This window comes from Gracilinanus agilis, chromosome 2 (genome assembly GCF_016433145.1).
Source record: "Gracilinanus agilis isolate LMUSP501 chromosome 2, AgileGrace, whole genome shotgun sequence".
In the NCBI taxonomy this organism is placed as follows: domain Eukaryota; kingdom Metazoa; phylum Chordata; class Mammalia; order Didelphimorphia; family Didelphidae; genus Gracilinanus; species Gracilinanus agilis.
Window position 1 is genome coordinate 148,912,736 of NC_058131.1, and position 15,811 is coordinate 148,928,546.

At 38.1% G+C, this 15,811-nt stretch overlaps 1 protein-coding gene across 3 annotated transcripts in view; it reads left to right on the plus strand.

Moving 5' to 3' along the window:
* PYGB (glycogen phosphorylase B) overlaps positions 1-15,811 on the plus strand; it is an 83,848-nt gene that overhangs the window by 23,225 nt on the left and 44,812 nt on the right. For 2 of the 3 annotated variants that reach the window (XM_044660768.1, XM_044660766.1), the window contains one exon: positions 6,815-6,893. The exons of the other annotated variant lie outside the window; for it this stretch is intronic. In XM_044660768.1, the coding sequence (XP_044516703.1) occupies positions 6,815-6,893 (79 nt within the window). The remainder of the gene's footprint in view (positions 1-6,814; positions 6,894-15,811) is intronic. 3 annotated transcript variants of the gene reach the window in all.

The window sequence follows — 15,811 nt, forward strand, 5'->3', positions numbered from 1 at the left end:
AAAGAAGGGAATGGGGACAATGCCCCTTTTCAAACCCCCGTTTTCAACTTGCCTTTTCATTCCTCCATAGATATCAAGGATGGCGATGATGACAATATATTCTAATATAAGACCTATTATATATGGATAATATAAATATGACTGACTTCTGTCTCTAGTCTCAGACACCACCCAGATTTCTTTTTATAGCTCCAAACTGTTTTATCCCTCTTCCCAGACTATATATATGAAGCCTATTCTTTATTTATTTATTTATTTATTTATTTTGGCCCTTGTACTTCGGTGTATTGTCTCATAGGTGGAAGATTGGTAAGGGTGGACAATGGGGGTCAAGTGACTTGCCCAGGGTCACACAGCTGGGAAGTGGCTGAGGCCAGGTTTTGAACCTAGGACCTCCTGTCTCTAGGCCTGACTCTCACTCCACTGAGCTACCCAGCTGCCCTCTTTTTTTATTTTTTAAACCCTTAACTTCTGTGTATTGGCTCCTAGGTGGAAGAGTAGTAAGGGTAGACAATGAGGGTCAAGTGACTTGCGCAGGGTCACACAGCTGGGAAGTGTCTGAGGTCAAATTTGAACCTAGGACCTCCTGTCTCTAGGCCTGGCTCTCAATCTACTGAGCTACCCAGCTGCCCCTTATGAAGCCTATTCTTAAAGGACTCAAAAGTGTGAATTAGGGGGTAACTCTCTTAGGGGAACATTCTAAATTTCAAAACCATATATTGTAAGCCCCAGTTGTTGTTTTTTTTTTTTTTCTTTAAGAACTCAGTTGATTCCTACTTGATAAAATCTCTAGAAAAGATAATTTTGTGTGTAAGGGGAGTCTTCCTCTTCCCCTTTCTTTATAATACTAATAAATTCATACGATGCTTTATAAAGCTCTTGGCTACAATTCATTGAAATTATTAGTATATCATCCCATTTTACAGATAAGAAAATTGAGATTAAATGATTTATCCATGATTATAAAACTCTTGGAATCTAGATTTCCCTTGACTTCAAATTCATTGCTTTAACCTCCCAAGTGTGAAAAACCTACAGATTTCCCTATACCCTGCAGCTGCACGCCCTCTCTCCCTTTTCCCTTTCCTGGACTAGCGTTTCCTGTGGAGTTAAAGACAACTCCCAATCAAGGTTTTCAGAGAACCATATAGTACTCTGGGAAAAGAGTAGGAGCAGGAGTTCAGAATTTCAAGAGAATACTTCTCTTCAAAACTGGGTAGTGTAGTAGTAGTGTAGTAGTCAATCATTATTGACCCAGAAAGTAACCCATTCTTGTGTGATATCCTGATTTCATAGCCTTAGATATAGAGCTGGAAGGGATTTTAGAAGTCATCATCCCTGTCTCAACATTTTTAGATGAAGAAATAAAGGCCTACAGAGACTTACCCAAGGAAGTAGTAAAAATAGTGGTAAGCCAGTTATTGAATCTAGATCCCCTGATTCTAAATTGAGGGTTTTCCCCACTAGATTGAACTTTCTAGTTTATGGAGACAGGCATTAGCAGTTAATTTTTGGTGAGAATAAATATTTTCTTTCTTGGCTTGCTGATAGAGGAGAAATGCCCAAAACAGAACTCATTATCTTTGGGGGCAGCTGGGTGGTAGCTCAGTGGATTGAGAGCACTAGAGATGGGAGGTCCTGGGTTCAAATCTGGCCTCAGACACTTTCTAGCTGTTTGACCCTGGGCAAGTCATTTAACCCCAATTGCCTGGTCCTTACCACTCTTCTGCCTTGGAACCAATACACAGTATTGATTCCAAGACAGAAGGTAAGAGTTTGGGGAAAAAAAAAGAACTCATTTTTCTTTCCAAACTCTCTTCCCCTTCTATTTTGTAGAGGGTAACACCATCTTCTCAGTCCCTCAGCCTTAAAACCTAGGAGTCTTCCTGGATTCCTCATTCTCTTACAACACACAATATCCAATATCCAACTTGTTCCCAAGGCCTGTTGATTGTACCTTTTCGACATCTCTTTAATATGCCCCCTTCTCCCCTCTGACATTGCCACCACTCTGCAGGTTCTCATCACCTCAAATCTAGACTATTCCAGTAGCCTGTTGCTGGATCTGCCTGCCTCAAGTCTCTCCCCATTCCAATCCATCTTCTATTCACCCACAAACTGATTTTCCTAAACCGTAAATATGATCATGTCATCTCCTTCTATAAATTCCAGTGACTTACTCTTGCTTTTAGGAACACATACAAAATGCTCTGTCATTCAAAGCCCTTTTATACCTTAGTCCCTTCTTACCTTCCCAGTCTTATCACACTGGGTGTGTGTCATAAGACACATCTTGATGTACCCACAAACAGTGACACTGGCCTCCTGGCTCTTCTGCAAACAAAACACTCCATCTCTTAGCTCTGAGTATTTTCTCTGGCTGTCCCTCATGCCTGGGGATACTCTTCTTCCTCTGCTCTGACTATTGGCCTCCAATGGCTTCTGTTGAATCCAACTAAAATCCCACCTTCTAGAGAAAGCTTTCTCCCAGTCCATTTTATTCTAGTGTCTTCCTTCTGTTACTTATTTCCTATTTATCCTCCACATTGCTTGTTTTATTGTATTTAATTAGATGTGTCTCTCCCATTGGACTGCAAGCTCTTTGAGAGGAGGGGCTGTCTTACCTCTTTTTGTGTCCCAGTGCTTAGCATAATGCCTAACACATAACAGATGCTTAATAAATATTTATTGAATCAAATTGGTATGGTAGGAAGAAACCTGTGGCCTAGCTTTGCCACTTAACAAGGTTTGTAACCTTCAGTAAATTGCTTCACTTCTCTATATCTCATTTCCTTATTTGTTAAGTGGGTGTAATCATTTTTGCATTGGCTGTCTTATAATGTTGTTGTAAGGGTCAAATAAAATGATGTATGTAATAAAATGCTTTGTAAAAAAACCATATGGTCACATAAAATTAAAAATTTTTGTCATTGAACATCAGCAGATAGATCTGTTTTGGAACTAAGATTTAATCTTGCTTTAATTTATTCTTGCTTGTGATCGGTATTTTTATTTTATTAAAATTTTGTCCAAACCTGGACCATAGATTATTTTATGCTGTTTCATAAATGCTTTTTCCAGGTAATTTTATATGAAAAATGACTAGCAGGTTAACAGTGCCTTTATTTTCACTTTGGAAATACTGCCAATGATTCACAAGTTTTTTTTCTGTTTAAATACCTTACTAACTTTCTGAATAATATTGGGTTTTTACCATTTCTTTTATTAAAATATATTGTTACTGTTAAGAGATTTTTTTATTAATTTCTCCTTTTTTATATTTAAGAAGAAAAGGAGCAATAATATTTCTCAGTAAGAGACCTCCTGCAGTGCTGCTTGGCAGTTGGCGACAGTTGGGACAGTTAGAAGGGTGTGGTTAGTAAGTTGCAGACCGTTGGAAATGGCTTTTTGTTTCTGGGTTCCCTGGGCAGAGGAGTATGTGGCTGACTCTCTCTTGGACTGTTAGAGTCAGAGAAATGAATTAAGGCCTTAATAGTAGCCTTATTGATTATTAATACCCTGGGTAGATAAGGTAGATAGATAGTGGTTATATTATCAGAAAGAGAGTAGTGAAAGTAGGCAAGGGCTTCGGCCTAGCAGAAGATACTGCCCTCTCAGGCAGATAGGTATAAGGTTTTCTAGAAAAATTTAGTTAGGATTGGGATTTGGGATAAAAATTACAAACTATTACAAGATTACTTTCACTTTCCTCCTTCCTATTTCCTATCCATACTTCCTAATAATAAATTAAGTGTTTTGCATTTAATAAACTTATTGATTTTTTTTTTAAACCCTTAACTTCGGTGTATTGTCTCATAGGTGGAAGAGTGGTAAGGGTGGGCAATGGGGGTCAAGTGACTTGCCCAGGGTCACACAGCTGGGAAGTGGCTGAGGCCGGATTTGAACCCAGGACCTCCCGCTCTCTAGGCCTGACTCTCACTCCACTGAGCTACCCAGCTGCCCCTTCTTGATGGTTTTTGATCAAATTCCTGTCCCAAGAATTTAACCCTTCACATTACCATAGCAGAGTACCCTAAAAGCAGGAAAAAAAATTGTTTTTATCTACAATCATATAGTTGTTAGGAAAACAATCATTTAATGTACCAACTTTCCTGTCTCCAAAGGAGAGTTTCTCTCTCAGAGTATTACTGTCTTGTATTTTTTAAATATAGCATTAGCATTTCTACTTTAATTTTATCCTTCATTCTGGATTTGCTCTTATATACATAGTGGGACAAATTCCCAAAGTTTGATTATATACTCCATAAAAAAATCTTATCATTATAGTTGATGGTCTTTACTTTCAGTGATAGGCATATTTTAATTCAAGAAACTTAAAAAACTATTGCTGACTTTTGTTTTTATGTCAATCATCTCCAGACGAACTCCTGTTTTCCTCACCAATTGAACCCTTCCTTGTTAAAAAGAAAAACAAGTAGTTGTGCAATTGGCAACATAGACAGCATTCTTCCCTCATAGTCTCCTCCCTTTTTTGTTATCTGTTCTCTAAAAACTTGTTTTTCCGTTCCTCACAATTCTTAGTAATGGTCCAGCTTCACAATCATTTATTAAAACCCTTGTTAATGTGCTAAGTACTTTGTTAGAGGCTATACATACAAATATGCACTGTCCCTCCCTTCAGGGAGTGATTGGAGCCAGTTTGAAAGAATATTATTCTCTTCCTGAGCTTCTTGACTAATTTTTGCTTCCTTTTTCTTGGCCTTTGAGAAATCCTATTGATAACTTGGTCATGGAAGGAATCAATATGCAGCATTTCAAGACATTAAAAAGACTAGAGATAAACATAAGGTTATAGTCAATTCAGTCTGTATTTACCAAAAGTGTTTTATTGCCAGGAACTCTGCTTGGTGCTAGAGGTACAAATACAGGAAAGAAAAACTGTCCCTTTCCCCTAAGAACTTAAACCGAATTGAGGGATTTAAAAAAATGCATATAGATAATTGAGGAGAAAGAGAACACTACCAACTAGAAGCATCATGGGAAGTTTTTAGTTAGAACCTGGGCTAAGTCTCAAAAGGGTTCTAAAAAGCAAAATGAAGAAGAAAATGATTTCTAGCATAGAGGTAACCTATCCAAATGCCTGAGATTGAATGATAAAATTGGAGAACAATATGTGGACCAGTTTGACAAGAATGTAGAGTGTGAGAAGGAGAATAATATGAAATAAGTCTGGAAAGATATTTTGGCTTCTGGAGAGGATAGATTGTATAGACAGGAGGGACTAGAAGCATGAATACCAATTAGGAGGTTATGGAGAGAATAGAAGCATTAATACCAAATAGAAGGCTATCACTATAACCCTAGTAATGGATGATAGGGGCCTAAACTAGAGTAGGGTTGAATGAGCAGAAAGAATATGCATGCTAAAGATGTTTTACCATTGAAACTTTACAACCGATTTACAACTGATAAAGCAGTGATTCCCAAAGTGGGCACTACCGTCGCCTGGTGTGTGCTGCAGAGATCCAGGGGGGTGGTAATGGCCACAGGTGCATTTATCTTTCCTATTAATTGCTATTAAAATTTAAAAAAAATCTTAATTTCCAGGGGGCTAAGTAATATTTTTTCTGGAAAGGGGGTGGTAGGCCAAGAAAGTTTGGGAACTTCTGATATAAAGGCTTTGTAAAAAGGAAATTGGTCCATTATCATTTTAGTGAAATGGAAAGTATTGTAGATTTATTGAGAATTGTGTATATTTACAAAGTGCTTTTAAAAAATATTAAAAGCTTTAATGCATTATCTCATTTCTGTCCTCTTAACAGACCTTTAAGATAGGTGCTATTATCATTCTCATTTTACATGAGAAAACAGACTCATGGAGGTAATATCTTGTCTTTGGATACAAAACTGTTAAACCTCTGAAGTGGGATTTGAATAAGGTCTTTCTGGCTATCCATGGCTCTAATCACCATGCTGTTCCACATTTATTGAGAATAGGATTGAGGGTGAGGTACTAGGAAATCTTTGGAGTTGACTTTTGGGTTTGAGGTTTATCAGCTTATTGTGGATTTTAAAAATTAGGATAAACATTCACTTGTAAGTTCTGCTTTTGCAAGATAGTTTTCATTGACTTTATTTTTCCCTCTTCAGGATTTTAGAAAAAAGGTGGTTTTTTTTCCTCGACTTTTGTTTTTACAGTTCTGTTCTTTCCAGCCAAACTGGCCTACTTGGTATTCCCTGTCAAAACAGGCCATCTCCTGTCTCCTGCCTTTGCCTAGTCCCCATGCCTGGAATATGCTAGATGGAAGCTGAACTTGAGTAATTGTAATAATCAATCTTAGCCCCAGAAAGAATAGATAGTATAAAAGCAAAAGGCTTGTTGGAATGAAAAAATAGATACTGTCTCTAGCCCACAAGCAACCACAACCTTGAGCAAATGGTTTAATTTTGTAATTTTGGACTTTGTTGTTTTATCTCTGGGATGGACTTGGAGCTTATTAACCTTTTTAAAGTATAATATCAATTCATTATGAACTGGTAGTGTTCATTTGAGAAAAAGAAATTAGAGAATCTGACAGTCCAGTTTCATTTGAAAAATAATGTTTTGTTTTTTATAAATAACCTGAAAACTACTTTCTTTGTGTGTTAATGCATGTCTGATTTGAATGCCCATGGTGTTTGGAAATGTTTCCATGGAAACTTTACAGTGACTTTTTGAAATTAAGGTGGATTGTTTATGGCAAAAAAGTAAACCCAAGAAAGGTTACACTGACTTTTCTGATTCAAATTAACTGGGATTAATTATCTTTTCCTTCTTCAATTACATATTAAATTTAATTTTCTCTATTTTCAGTTGGGATTAGATTTGGAAGAACTTGAAGAAATAGAAGAAGATGCAGGTCTTGGTAACGGAGGACTGGGGAGACTGGCAGGTAAGGTTTTTTTGGTCTGTGCTATAGTTGAACCAACAGAATTGGTTATAGTAAGAGCTCACAATTTTATACTTTAATATTTTATACTTTAATAGTCCTTAATAGTCTGTGTGTGAGACATTGCTGAAAAAATTAATTGCCAGACTTGTGGTCATATACCTATCCAAACTTAGACAAATAATCTTTTGTAAAGCCCTCACCTGTTTAGCGTGATAGAGCTTGCAAGAGCTTGCACTATTGGTTTAGCAATCAAGAACCCAATGTCACCCCATACATAATAAAGTATCAGAGTAGTACTCTAGTATAGAGTTATAGTGCTTAATGAATGTATATTTATTAATTTAACATAGAGAAAATCTTTATTCTCTGATTACTATATCCTTACCCTGGTTGACAGTATTGCAAATTAGTTATACAAAAAACTGGTTGAGAGAGATTGAGCACAAACCCACATCTATTAATTAAAAAAAAAAATTAACCTCTGTTAAGGGTGCCACTATATATGAGAGATAATTTAGTGCCATCTTTATACATGAAAGGTAATACACAAGCATCCTTCAGTCTAATCAGGTGACACTTCTCAAAATCTCAATTTCTGTTAAGTGTCAGAATACTGATGTAGAAATAGCTCCCTTATAGGAGGCTTAGAGCTTTGCTCTTTGACCTTCCTTCCTAAAGCTGAGGAGTAGCTTAGTAGAAACCTATATTTGTTAAAAGATTTTACTGAGTGTACACAATTCTAGCCAAAACTGTGGGGAATGGGCTTTCCAGGTATTCCTAACTCATGGCTGCCATTAGCATGAGAACTAGGGAACTTATATATCCCTTTAAGCCACATTCTGCTCTCCTTTGTAACTCCATTAATAGTCCTGGGTAGTCTGCTTTAGCTCTTTGTTCTCATTTTGTAGCCATTAACATGTTAACTTAGATTGGAAGTTCACAGAGGCTTTTAGGAGAAATAATCAGAGACCTTTTATTTACTTGCCTTACCAATTAGATGTAAATGTTTCTAAATAGGTAATTTGGGGCAAATCAGTAGCCCCAATGAAATAAAAAATAGTCCACAAATAAAATTTGACTATCAGAAGCCAAGATTAGAGAAAAATATTTGGAGACACAAGTAGAATATAAATGGTAAGGCTAATAAGCACATTGTGCCTTGGTTTTCTCCATGTTTTCCTTTGTGAAAAGTGTTCTAATCTGGCCTGTGGAATTCACAAGCCTTATATTAGCTGGTAACTCAGCCCCTGTGAAGCACAATGTCTGGGCCCAGTTCTAAGGATGACAGTAGCAAAATAGCTTTCAAGCTTCCCTTTTATATATAGAAAAAGCCCTATCAGGCTGATGATGCTTCATTAATTTTCTTTGCTTCTCAAGGATTCTTGGTAGGACCAAAGTTTTATGTGTTTGTTTTACAGTTGGTTGGATAGGCAGAAGAGGATGAAAAGAAAGGAAGAAGCATCCAACTTATTCATTGACCAATCACTACAATATACTTTCACTGTACAGAGGCAAGAGCCTGCTTTTTTTAATGGCCTTGGGCTAACTTCTGAAAAGCTTTTTATTTGTGTACTAATAATCAGGAAAAGCAAAGGAAATAAAACAAAAAAATAATTGATTCCATTAAGTTGATTCATGGCCTGAATTATACTCTTAACTATCTTGAACAAAGATCTAGAGTTTAAAGTCAATATAAGTGCTATAAGGGGCAAGTAGATGGTACAATAGTTAAAGCATTGGGCATCAATGGATTCCAATCAATCTTGGAATCAAGAAGACTTCACAAGTTCAAATCCAACCTCAGACACTTACTAGCTGGGTGACCGTGGGCAAGTCATTCAATCCTGTTTGCCTCAGTTCTCTCATCTGTAAAATGAGCAGGAGAAGAAAAAACAAAAAAACAAACCACTACAGTACCATTGCAAAGAAAACCCCAAATAGGAGCATGAAGAGTTGGATACAATCGAAATGACTGAACATTGAATAAGTGCTTTAAACAGGCTCACATTCATTCATTCATTCATTTATTTATTTTTAAGGCCTTAAGTTCTGTGTATTGGCTCATAGGTGGAAGTGTGGTAAGGGCTAGGCAATGGGGGTCAAGTGACTTGCCCAGGGTCACATAGCTGGGAAATGTCTGAGGCCAGATCTGAACCCAGGACCTCCCATCTCTAGGCCTGACTCTCAATCCACTGAGCTACCCAGCTGCCCCACAGGTTCACATTTAATTTTAAGGTTTTTATTGGCATTTCACATGTAGGATTTTCTTATTTGCTTGAATTCCCTTTGCTTCTTTCTTTGAGCAAAAGTTAACTTTATACAGATATTGTTTATTTATGAGTTCACTTCTAGTAATGTTACCTTTCTCTCTTAGAAAGTTATTTTTCCTCATTCTCTTTTTCCCTCCTTTTTAGTCCAACCTAATTTCAGCATAAAAATTAATCCATAGAACGTTGCTGCATTTCCCTACCAAGAAAGGATTGGGAAGGGAATGAAATAATAGCCTTTACATTTTCCATTTAGCCTCTTGGTTCATAGCTTGGTTCAGAGCTAATACTTTGTGGCCTGAGACTTGTTCTTGATACGGTTTAGGTCTATTCACGCCAGTCTTTATTTAGTTTAACCTTGGTTACCATAACAGAGTAAAACAGGAACTTGTACTGATTATGCATGTTAATACCTCTGGGTATTAACCTAACCTAAGTGCTTAGCACAGTGCCTGGCATATAGTTAGGTGCATAATAAACAATATATAATATTATGTACTATATGCTATATACAATAAAATAATAAATATTTATTGAGTGAATTGTCATAGGGTACCATAGTTTTTCTTCTAAGGGTTCTACCACTTCCTTTCAACACCGTTTTCCTTTGAGAGAGCATACTCAGAGCTTTTCTCATCTTTTTAGGGGCAGTTAGTGAAGAGAGAAGGAAATAGGGTTCAAATCTGACCTAAGACCCTTTCTAGTTATGTGACCCTGGGCAGGCCACTTAACCCCAATAGCCTAGCCCAGTGGTTCCCAAACTTTTTTGGTCTACCGCCCCCTTTCCAGAAAAAATATTACTTAGCGCCCCCTGTCACATACTATCACCACCCCCTTACAGTTATTCACAGCCCCCAAATGCACCTGTGGCCATCACCGCTCCCCTGGATCACTGCAGCACCCACCAGGGGGTGGTGGTGCCCAGTTTGGGAATCACTGGCCCAGCCCTTACTGCCCTTTCTGCCTTATAACTGATGCTTAATATCAAATGTTAGGCAGAAAGTGTTATTTTTTAAAAGGCTTTTTTCATGGGAAAAGTTTAAGAAAATAGAAACAGATTGCAATTAGAGTATATGATTTCAGTTTTGTACCCTAAGGTTCTTAGCCTATTAGAAGATGCAAGAATGCATATATATTTTGTTTTGGAGTTACATGAGGAGAGATACATAGTGGTCTTGTGCTACCTTTTATGAGGCCTCCCTTAGCTTATTCCCTATGCACTCTGTACTCCTTTTCAGCATTGCCACTATCCAAAACTTCTAGAAGGGTGGTTGTATCATTACTTTTACTATCCCAGTAATGGCTTGAATACAAGTAGGCCCCAGCCAGAGACTTTACTTCTGGTTGTGCTTTTGCCCTTTTGGTCAATAGGTTTCTTATTTAAGTAAATAGTCCCAATATACAATGTCACCCCACTCCCTTTGCTAGGTGGCTCTAGACCTGGAGTTAGGAAAAACCCGAGTTCAGATCCTGCCTCAGACACTTACTAGTTCTGTCACCCTAGGCAAGTTACTTAATCTCTGTCTGCCTCAATTTCCTCATCTTAAAATGGAGAGAATAATAGTTGTTACCTACCTGAGTTATTGTGAGGATAAAATGCGATATTTGTAAAGCACTTTTGTAAATCTTTTAAGTGCCATATAATTGCTAGCTATGCTATATTATTACTATTTTTATTATTCTGTTCATTTTAAATAAGGTATGTCCATGTAGAACCATAGATATTGGATTTCATTCTGCCAGGTGTTAGTGAGAACATTTTTGCTCCCTGGTAATTGAGATCTCTATTTGCTCCTGTTTGTGGCCTGAATTTCAAATATTTACATAAAGACACTTGAGGCCATAGGTTTTAATGCTGGCTCTTTTCTTGTCTATTATTTCCTTTGAATATCTACTCCTTTCTTTGAACCTCTTTTAAATCTAATACTGGAGATATATACAAGCCTTCTGCCTTCATCCTTTTTAATTTAATAGTTCTTTCAATTAGATTTGCAAAACCCCTAGCAAATAACTTGTGAGCCTTTGTTAGATGTACTCTAACTCTGGCACATAATATATCAAACTCAATTATAAACTGTGATCCAGAAATCCCTTTTTCAGATGCCACTTTTTTAACCAGCTGTCTCTTTTTTTGCATCTCCTTGCATTCATTGGGCAATAGAAGAAAAACAAAACATGACCCTATGGTCAGTGACCTCTTAGGTGTATATACCTAGCAGTGAGATCTCTGGGGCAAAGGATGTGGACTTTTAATTGCTTTGCAGAATGATTGGATCAATTCACAATTCCACTAACAGTGCATTTGTATGCCATCGATTTAATTAAACAAAGCCCTTTTTAAAAAAGCCCTTCTCTTTGCAGAGCACTCTGTAGATTTTGAAGGCATTTTTGATTTAGTAGAGTCATCATAATCTTAATCATTAACATTTAAATCGCTTTCTTGTGATTTATGATGACAGCCTGTGAAAGTGATGGAATCCTTTCAATGAAAAAAAATTATATTTAAGCACCAAAAAAAGCATTTTCATATACATAGAAGAACACAAAGAGAGGCCATTTCATACCACTTAAAATAATTCTTCGCTTTATTTTTAAAAAACTGACCTACTTTGTGCTTCCTTATGAACTTCCTTTGGTTAACTTCTCTGCTTTTAGACATTTGTTTCAATGACTCTTTTTTTAGTGTCATTAGTCCTGACCTCCACTCTTATACTAACCCCCCTTCCTCTGATGAAAAAGAAAGGAATAAAGAAAAAAAAATATATCAAGTAAGCATAGTCAAGCAAAACAGTTCCAGTGTATGCCCAGAAATATAGTTCTCCTACCCTTTGAGACCCCCTGTCTCTCTACCCAGGATTTTCTGAAATCATTTGTCATTTCTTATGGTATGATAATACTTTATTATCATATGTGGTAGTTTGTTGTCATTGAACAATTGCCCAATTGATGGGAATTCTCTTAGATTCTACTTCTTTTTTCCTTTTAATTCCTATCTCTCACCCCCAACCTGCAATGAGAAATTTGTTTTGCCTGTGACTATTGTCACGTTTAGTTGGTTATATTTCCACACCAAACTGTGTATTTGTGTATGGTCAAGCCTTGGATTCCCTGGGCCAGGCTGACTTTATTGGAATGCTGACTGCTGGGCGGCTTTTGTCACTGTTGCTCCCTAGAACTTCCAAGTCCCAAACTCCTGCTGGGGAGGGGACTGGCTGTAGCCAGGCTGGATGAGAGTTAGAACAGCTGTTCTGTGATACCTCCGTCTGTACTCCAGGAGCCTTATGGCTGTTGCTTCGGCCTCTGCTGTGGTCTCCTCTACCAGGTGTACAGCCTCTACCACTGTCCCAGACACTTGGGAGTGGCAAGGCTGTTTTGCAGCAGATGCTCACCTTACATTCGGCAGATGGACAGTGCCCTTTTGAGCGGGTATTTCATTTTCCTCTGCAACATCAAGATGCTAAACAACATGAATTTCTTAGTGTGCATAGGGATGAGTTCACAGTATTTTGTCATCTACCTAGCTGGTTCACCCTCCAAATTCCCAGTCATTGCCATCCACCCTGCCTCTCCACTCTCTGGACCCCTTAGGAGTTGCCCTCTTCCTTGCCCTGAACCCTAAGCACTGCCTGTTTTCCAGTTACATGACCCTGGGAAAGTTATTCTAGCTTGTTGAACTTCATTTTTCTTATCTGTGTAATGAAGACAATTTTGCATAACTCATAGAGTTGTTACTACCAAATAGGATTATGTAACAAGGGATTTTTGTCTAATAATTGAACTTGTGATCAACTAAAATCCCTGGGACTTTCATTTGAACTGTTGTCAAGCCTTAGCCCCTCATCTCAACTTTGTATGGTTGACTTTCTAAATGTGGTTATCTGGTTTTACATTTATCTCTTTTAAATTTAATATTGTTGCTTGAAACTATTCAGTGCTCAAGATATGCAGTAGGAGAAAGTGCGTTGTATTTGGGGTCAGCAGACCTGGGCATAGATCTCAGATACACTACTTGCTGCCTATGTGACCCTGGACAAGTCACTTAACCTTTCTGGGCCTTAGTTTCCTCATCTGTAACATGAAGGAGTTAGACCATATAATCTATAACTCTTCAGGTTCTAAGTCCTATGACCCTTAATGAATTTTGATTCTCTCATTATTCCTAGTTTTGTGCCTTCTATAAATTGGTATGCATGCTTTCTTTGTTAGAAATCTTAAATCAGGGCCAAGAACTCCCCTCTAAAAACTGCTTTCCAAATTGATCTATACTTCAATACATTAATAGATCTCTGATCTCATTAGTATATGTTCTTCAGTATAGATGACAGCCCTATCCTCACCTTTTTATTGATGTGTATCTTTCTCTTTATTCTTTGCCTTGACCAACCTTGTGATTCTGTGACATTTCTGCATCCTCATAGAGAACTGTTAAAAAAGGAACAAAGAGTATATCTTTGGTATCTCATTACTACTACTATTCCCTATAGATTTTCCTTCTAGATATTACAGGATGGCTGGTATATAAATCTTAGGGATAGTGATTCCTAAATCAGTGATTCCCAAAGTGGGCACTACCACCCCCTGGTGGGTGCTGCAGCAATCCAGAGGGGTGGTGATGACCACAGGTGCATTTATCTTTCCTATTGTTATTAAAATTAAAAAAAATTAATTTCCAGGGGGCTAAGTAACATTTTTTCTGGAAAGGGGGCGGTAGGCCAAAAAAGTTTGGGAACCACTGGTGTATATGAAGGAGGGATCAAGCCTTGGGCTAAGCCCAAGGCCTAAGCCAATTGCACTTGATGGAAGAGGAACACCCACTCCTCCCATTAGCTGTTGCTGTAAATTATCCCTCTTCTCCCTGACAGGTTTAGTTGGTTAAACCTGTCAGTGACTCCTTTCTAACAGTTGCCCAAGTGGGGACCCCTTGAGAGGTTAGGTAGATGATTGACCTCTCTAGGCCCAACCTGAGGTTGGATTGATTGGTAATAGGCTATTGATTAGCTTTTGAAAAGATTGAAATCTGACTGTGTAATTGATTCTCCCTTCCTAAGGGCTGTGATAGAATAACCTCTCAGGAAGGCACTTGATGTTAAATCTATTGATGGGGAAAGGATAACAAGGTACTAGGTTTGGGTATTGGAAACCCTATTGCTATATTTGGCTACCAAGCTAATCGATGATCAGGACTGGAGACTGCTAGGCTGGTAGAGGCTTCACCCTTTTTCTGACTTCACCCTTTTTCTGACCTGTCTCTGACCTGACTTGGCCACGACCATGCCAGAGAATAGGGAAGGCTATTGATGTAGATATGGATAGATGCTCTGTGTATTTTCTTAGCTCTCCTACCAATGATATGATGGTTCACTAGCTCTCTCAGTCAAGCACAGGATATAGGTTTAGGTTCTGGCCTACCCCTTTCTTCTTCTACCACCCTTTCCCAGTTCTTGCTCCAAGATGTTTGCTCAAGTCCCAGCTCTCAAGTCTGAAACCCCCAACTGTAGTTGTTAGGGGGTATTTATAGTGTGGGGGCCAGCCGATGTTTGCCCCTGGCTCACAGCACCTGGGAACATTCCAAGTCTCTCAACTGCCATCCCTGTCAGTCAAAGTGGCATCCCACTTATCCCAAATTAATGATTTTAATAGAACCACCCAACAGGCAGGAAGCTTTCCTGTGGCTCTTTTAAAATCTCTTTGTTTAGAGCAGTGATTCCCAAAGTGGGCGCTACCACCCCCTGGTGGGTGTTGCAGCAATCCAGGGGCAGGGCAGTGATGGCCCCAGGTACATTTATCTTTCCTATTAATTGCTATTAAAATGTAAAAAAAATTAATTTCCAGAGGGATAATTAATATTTTTTCTGGAAAGGGGGCGGTAGGCCAAAAAAGTTTGGGAACCACTGGTTTAGAGTGTAGCCCTTGGATTTTTCCCTCTGTTATTTATTTATTTTAAATCCTTCTGTCTTAGAATCATTACTAACTATTGGTTCCAAAGCAGAATAGTGGTAAGGGTTAGGTTAACTGGAATAACTCCCCCAGGGTTTACATGGAGGAAAATGCCTGAGGCCAAATTTGGACCCAGGGACCTTCTGTCCCCAGGCTTGGCTCTTTATCCACTGAAGTACCTACCTGCCCTTCCCTCTGATATCTCTTGCACTATGTAAAGAACCTATCAATTTTTTTTTTGGTTATCCATGAGATTGATGACTTAGTCACTTATCATTTGCAAAATCATCTTTGGTAGCAGCTTTAAATTGCTTATATATGTGACTTCACATTTTTCTTTGGCTCACTTGTAGCTGTGCTTCTTTTGAGATTGTGGTGTTCTGTGATTTACAGCCATACAGCATCACTAAGAATCTATTCAAGTTAAAATGAGGGGCTTTTATGACTGTGACTAAAATGTGATCACTATGTAATTTCACCCAATCTCCTCCTTTTTCCAATCAGTTCTGGGTCTGTGTTTTTTGTTTGTGGGCAGTACTTGTCCAAGATACTATGTGTTGACTAACAGACATGGTCTATTTGTGTAACTTGACAATATAGGAGTCAGCATTTTGGGGACATGGCTGTTCAACTATGCTGTAGCCCAGTTTACATTTTCTCCCTCTCTGTTATAAGCATGTCATGAAAAACTGGAACAAGTTCTTTAGATTATAA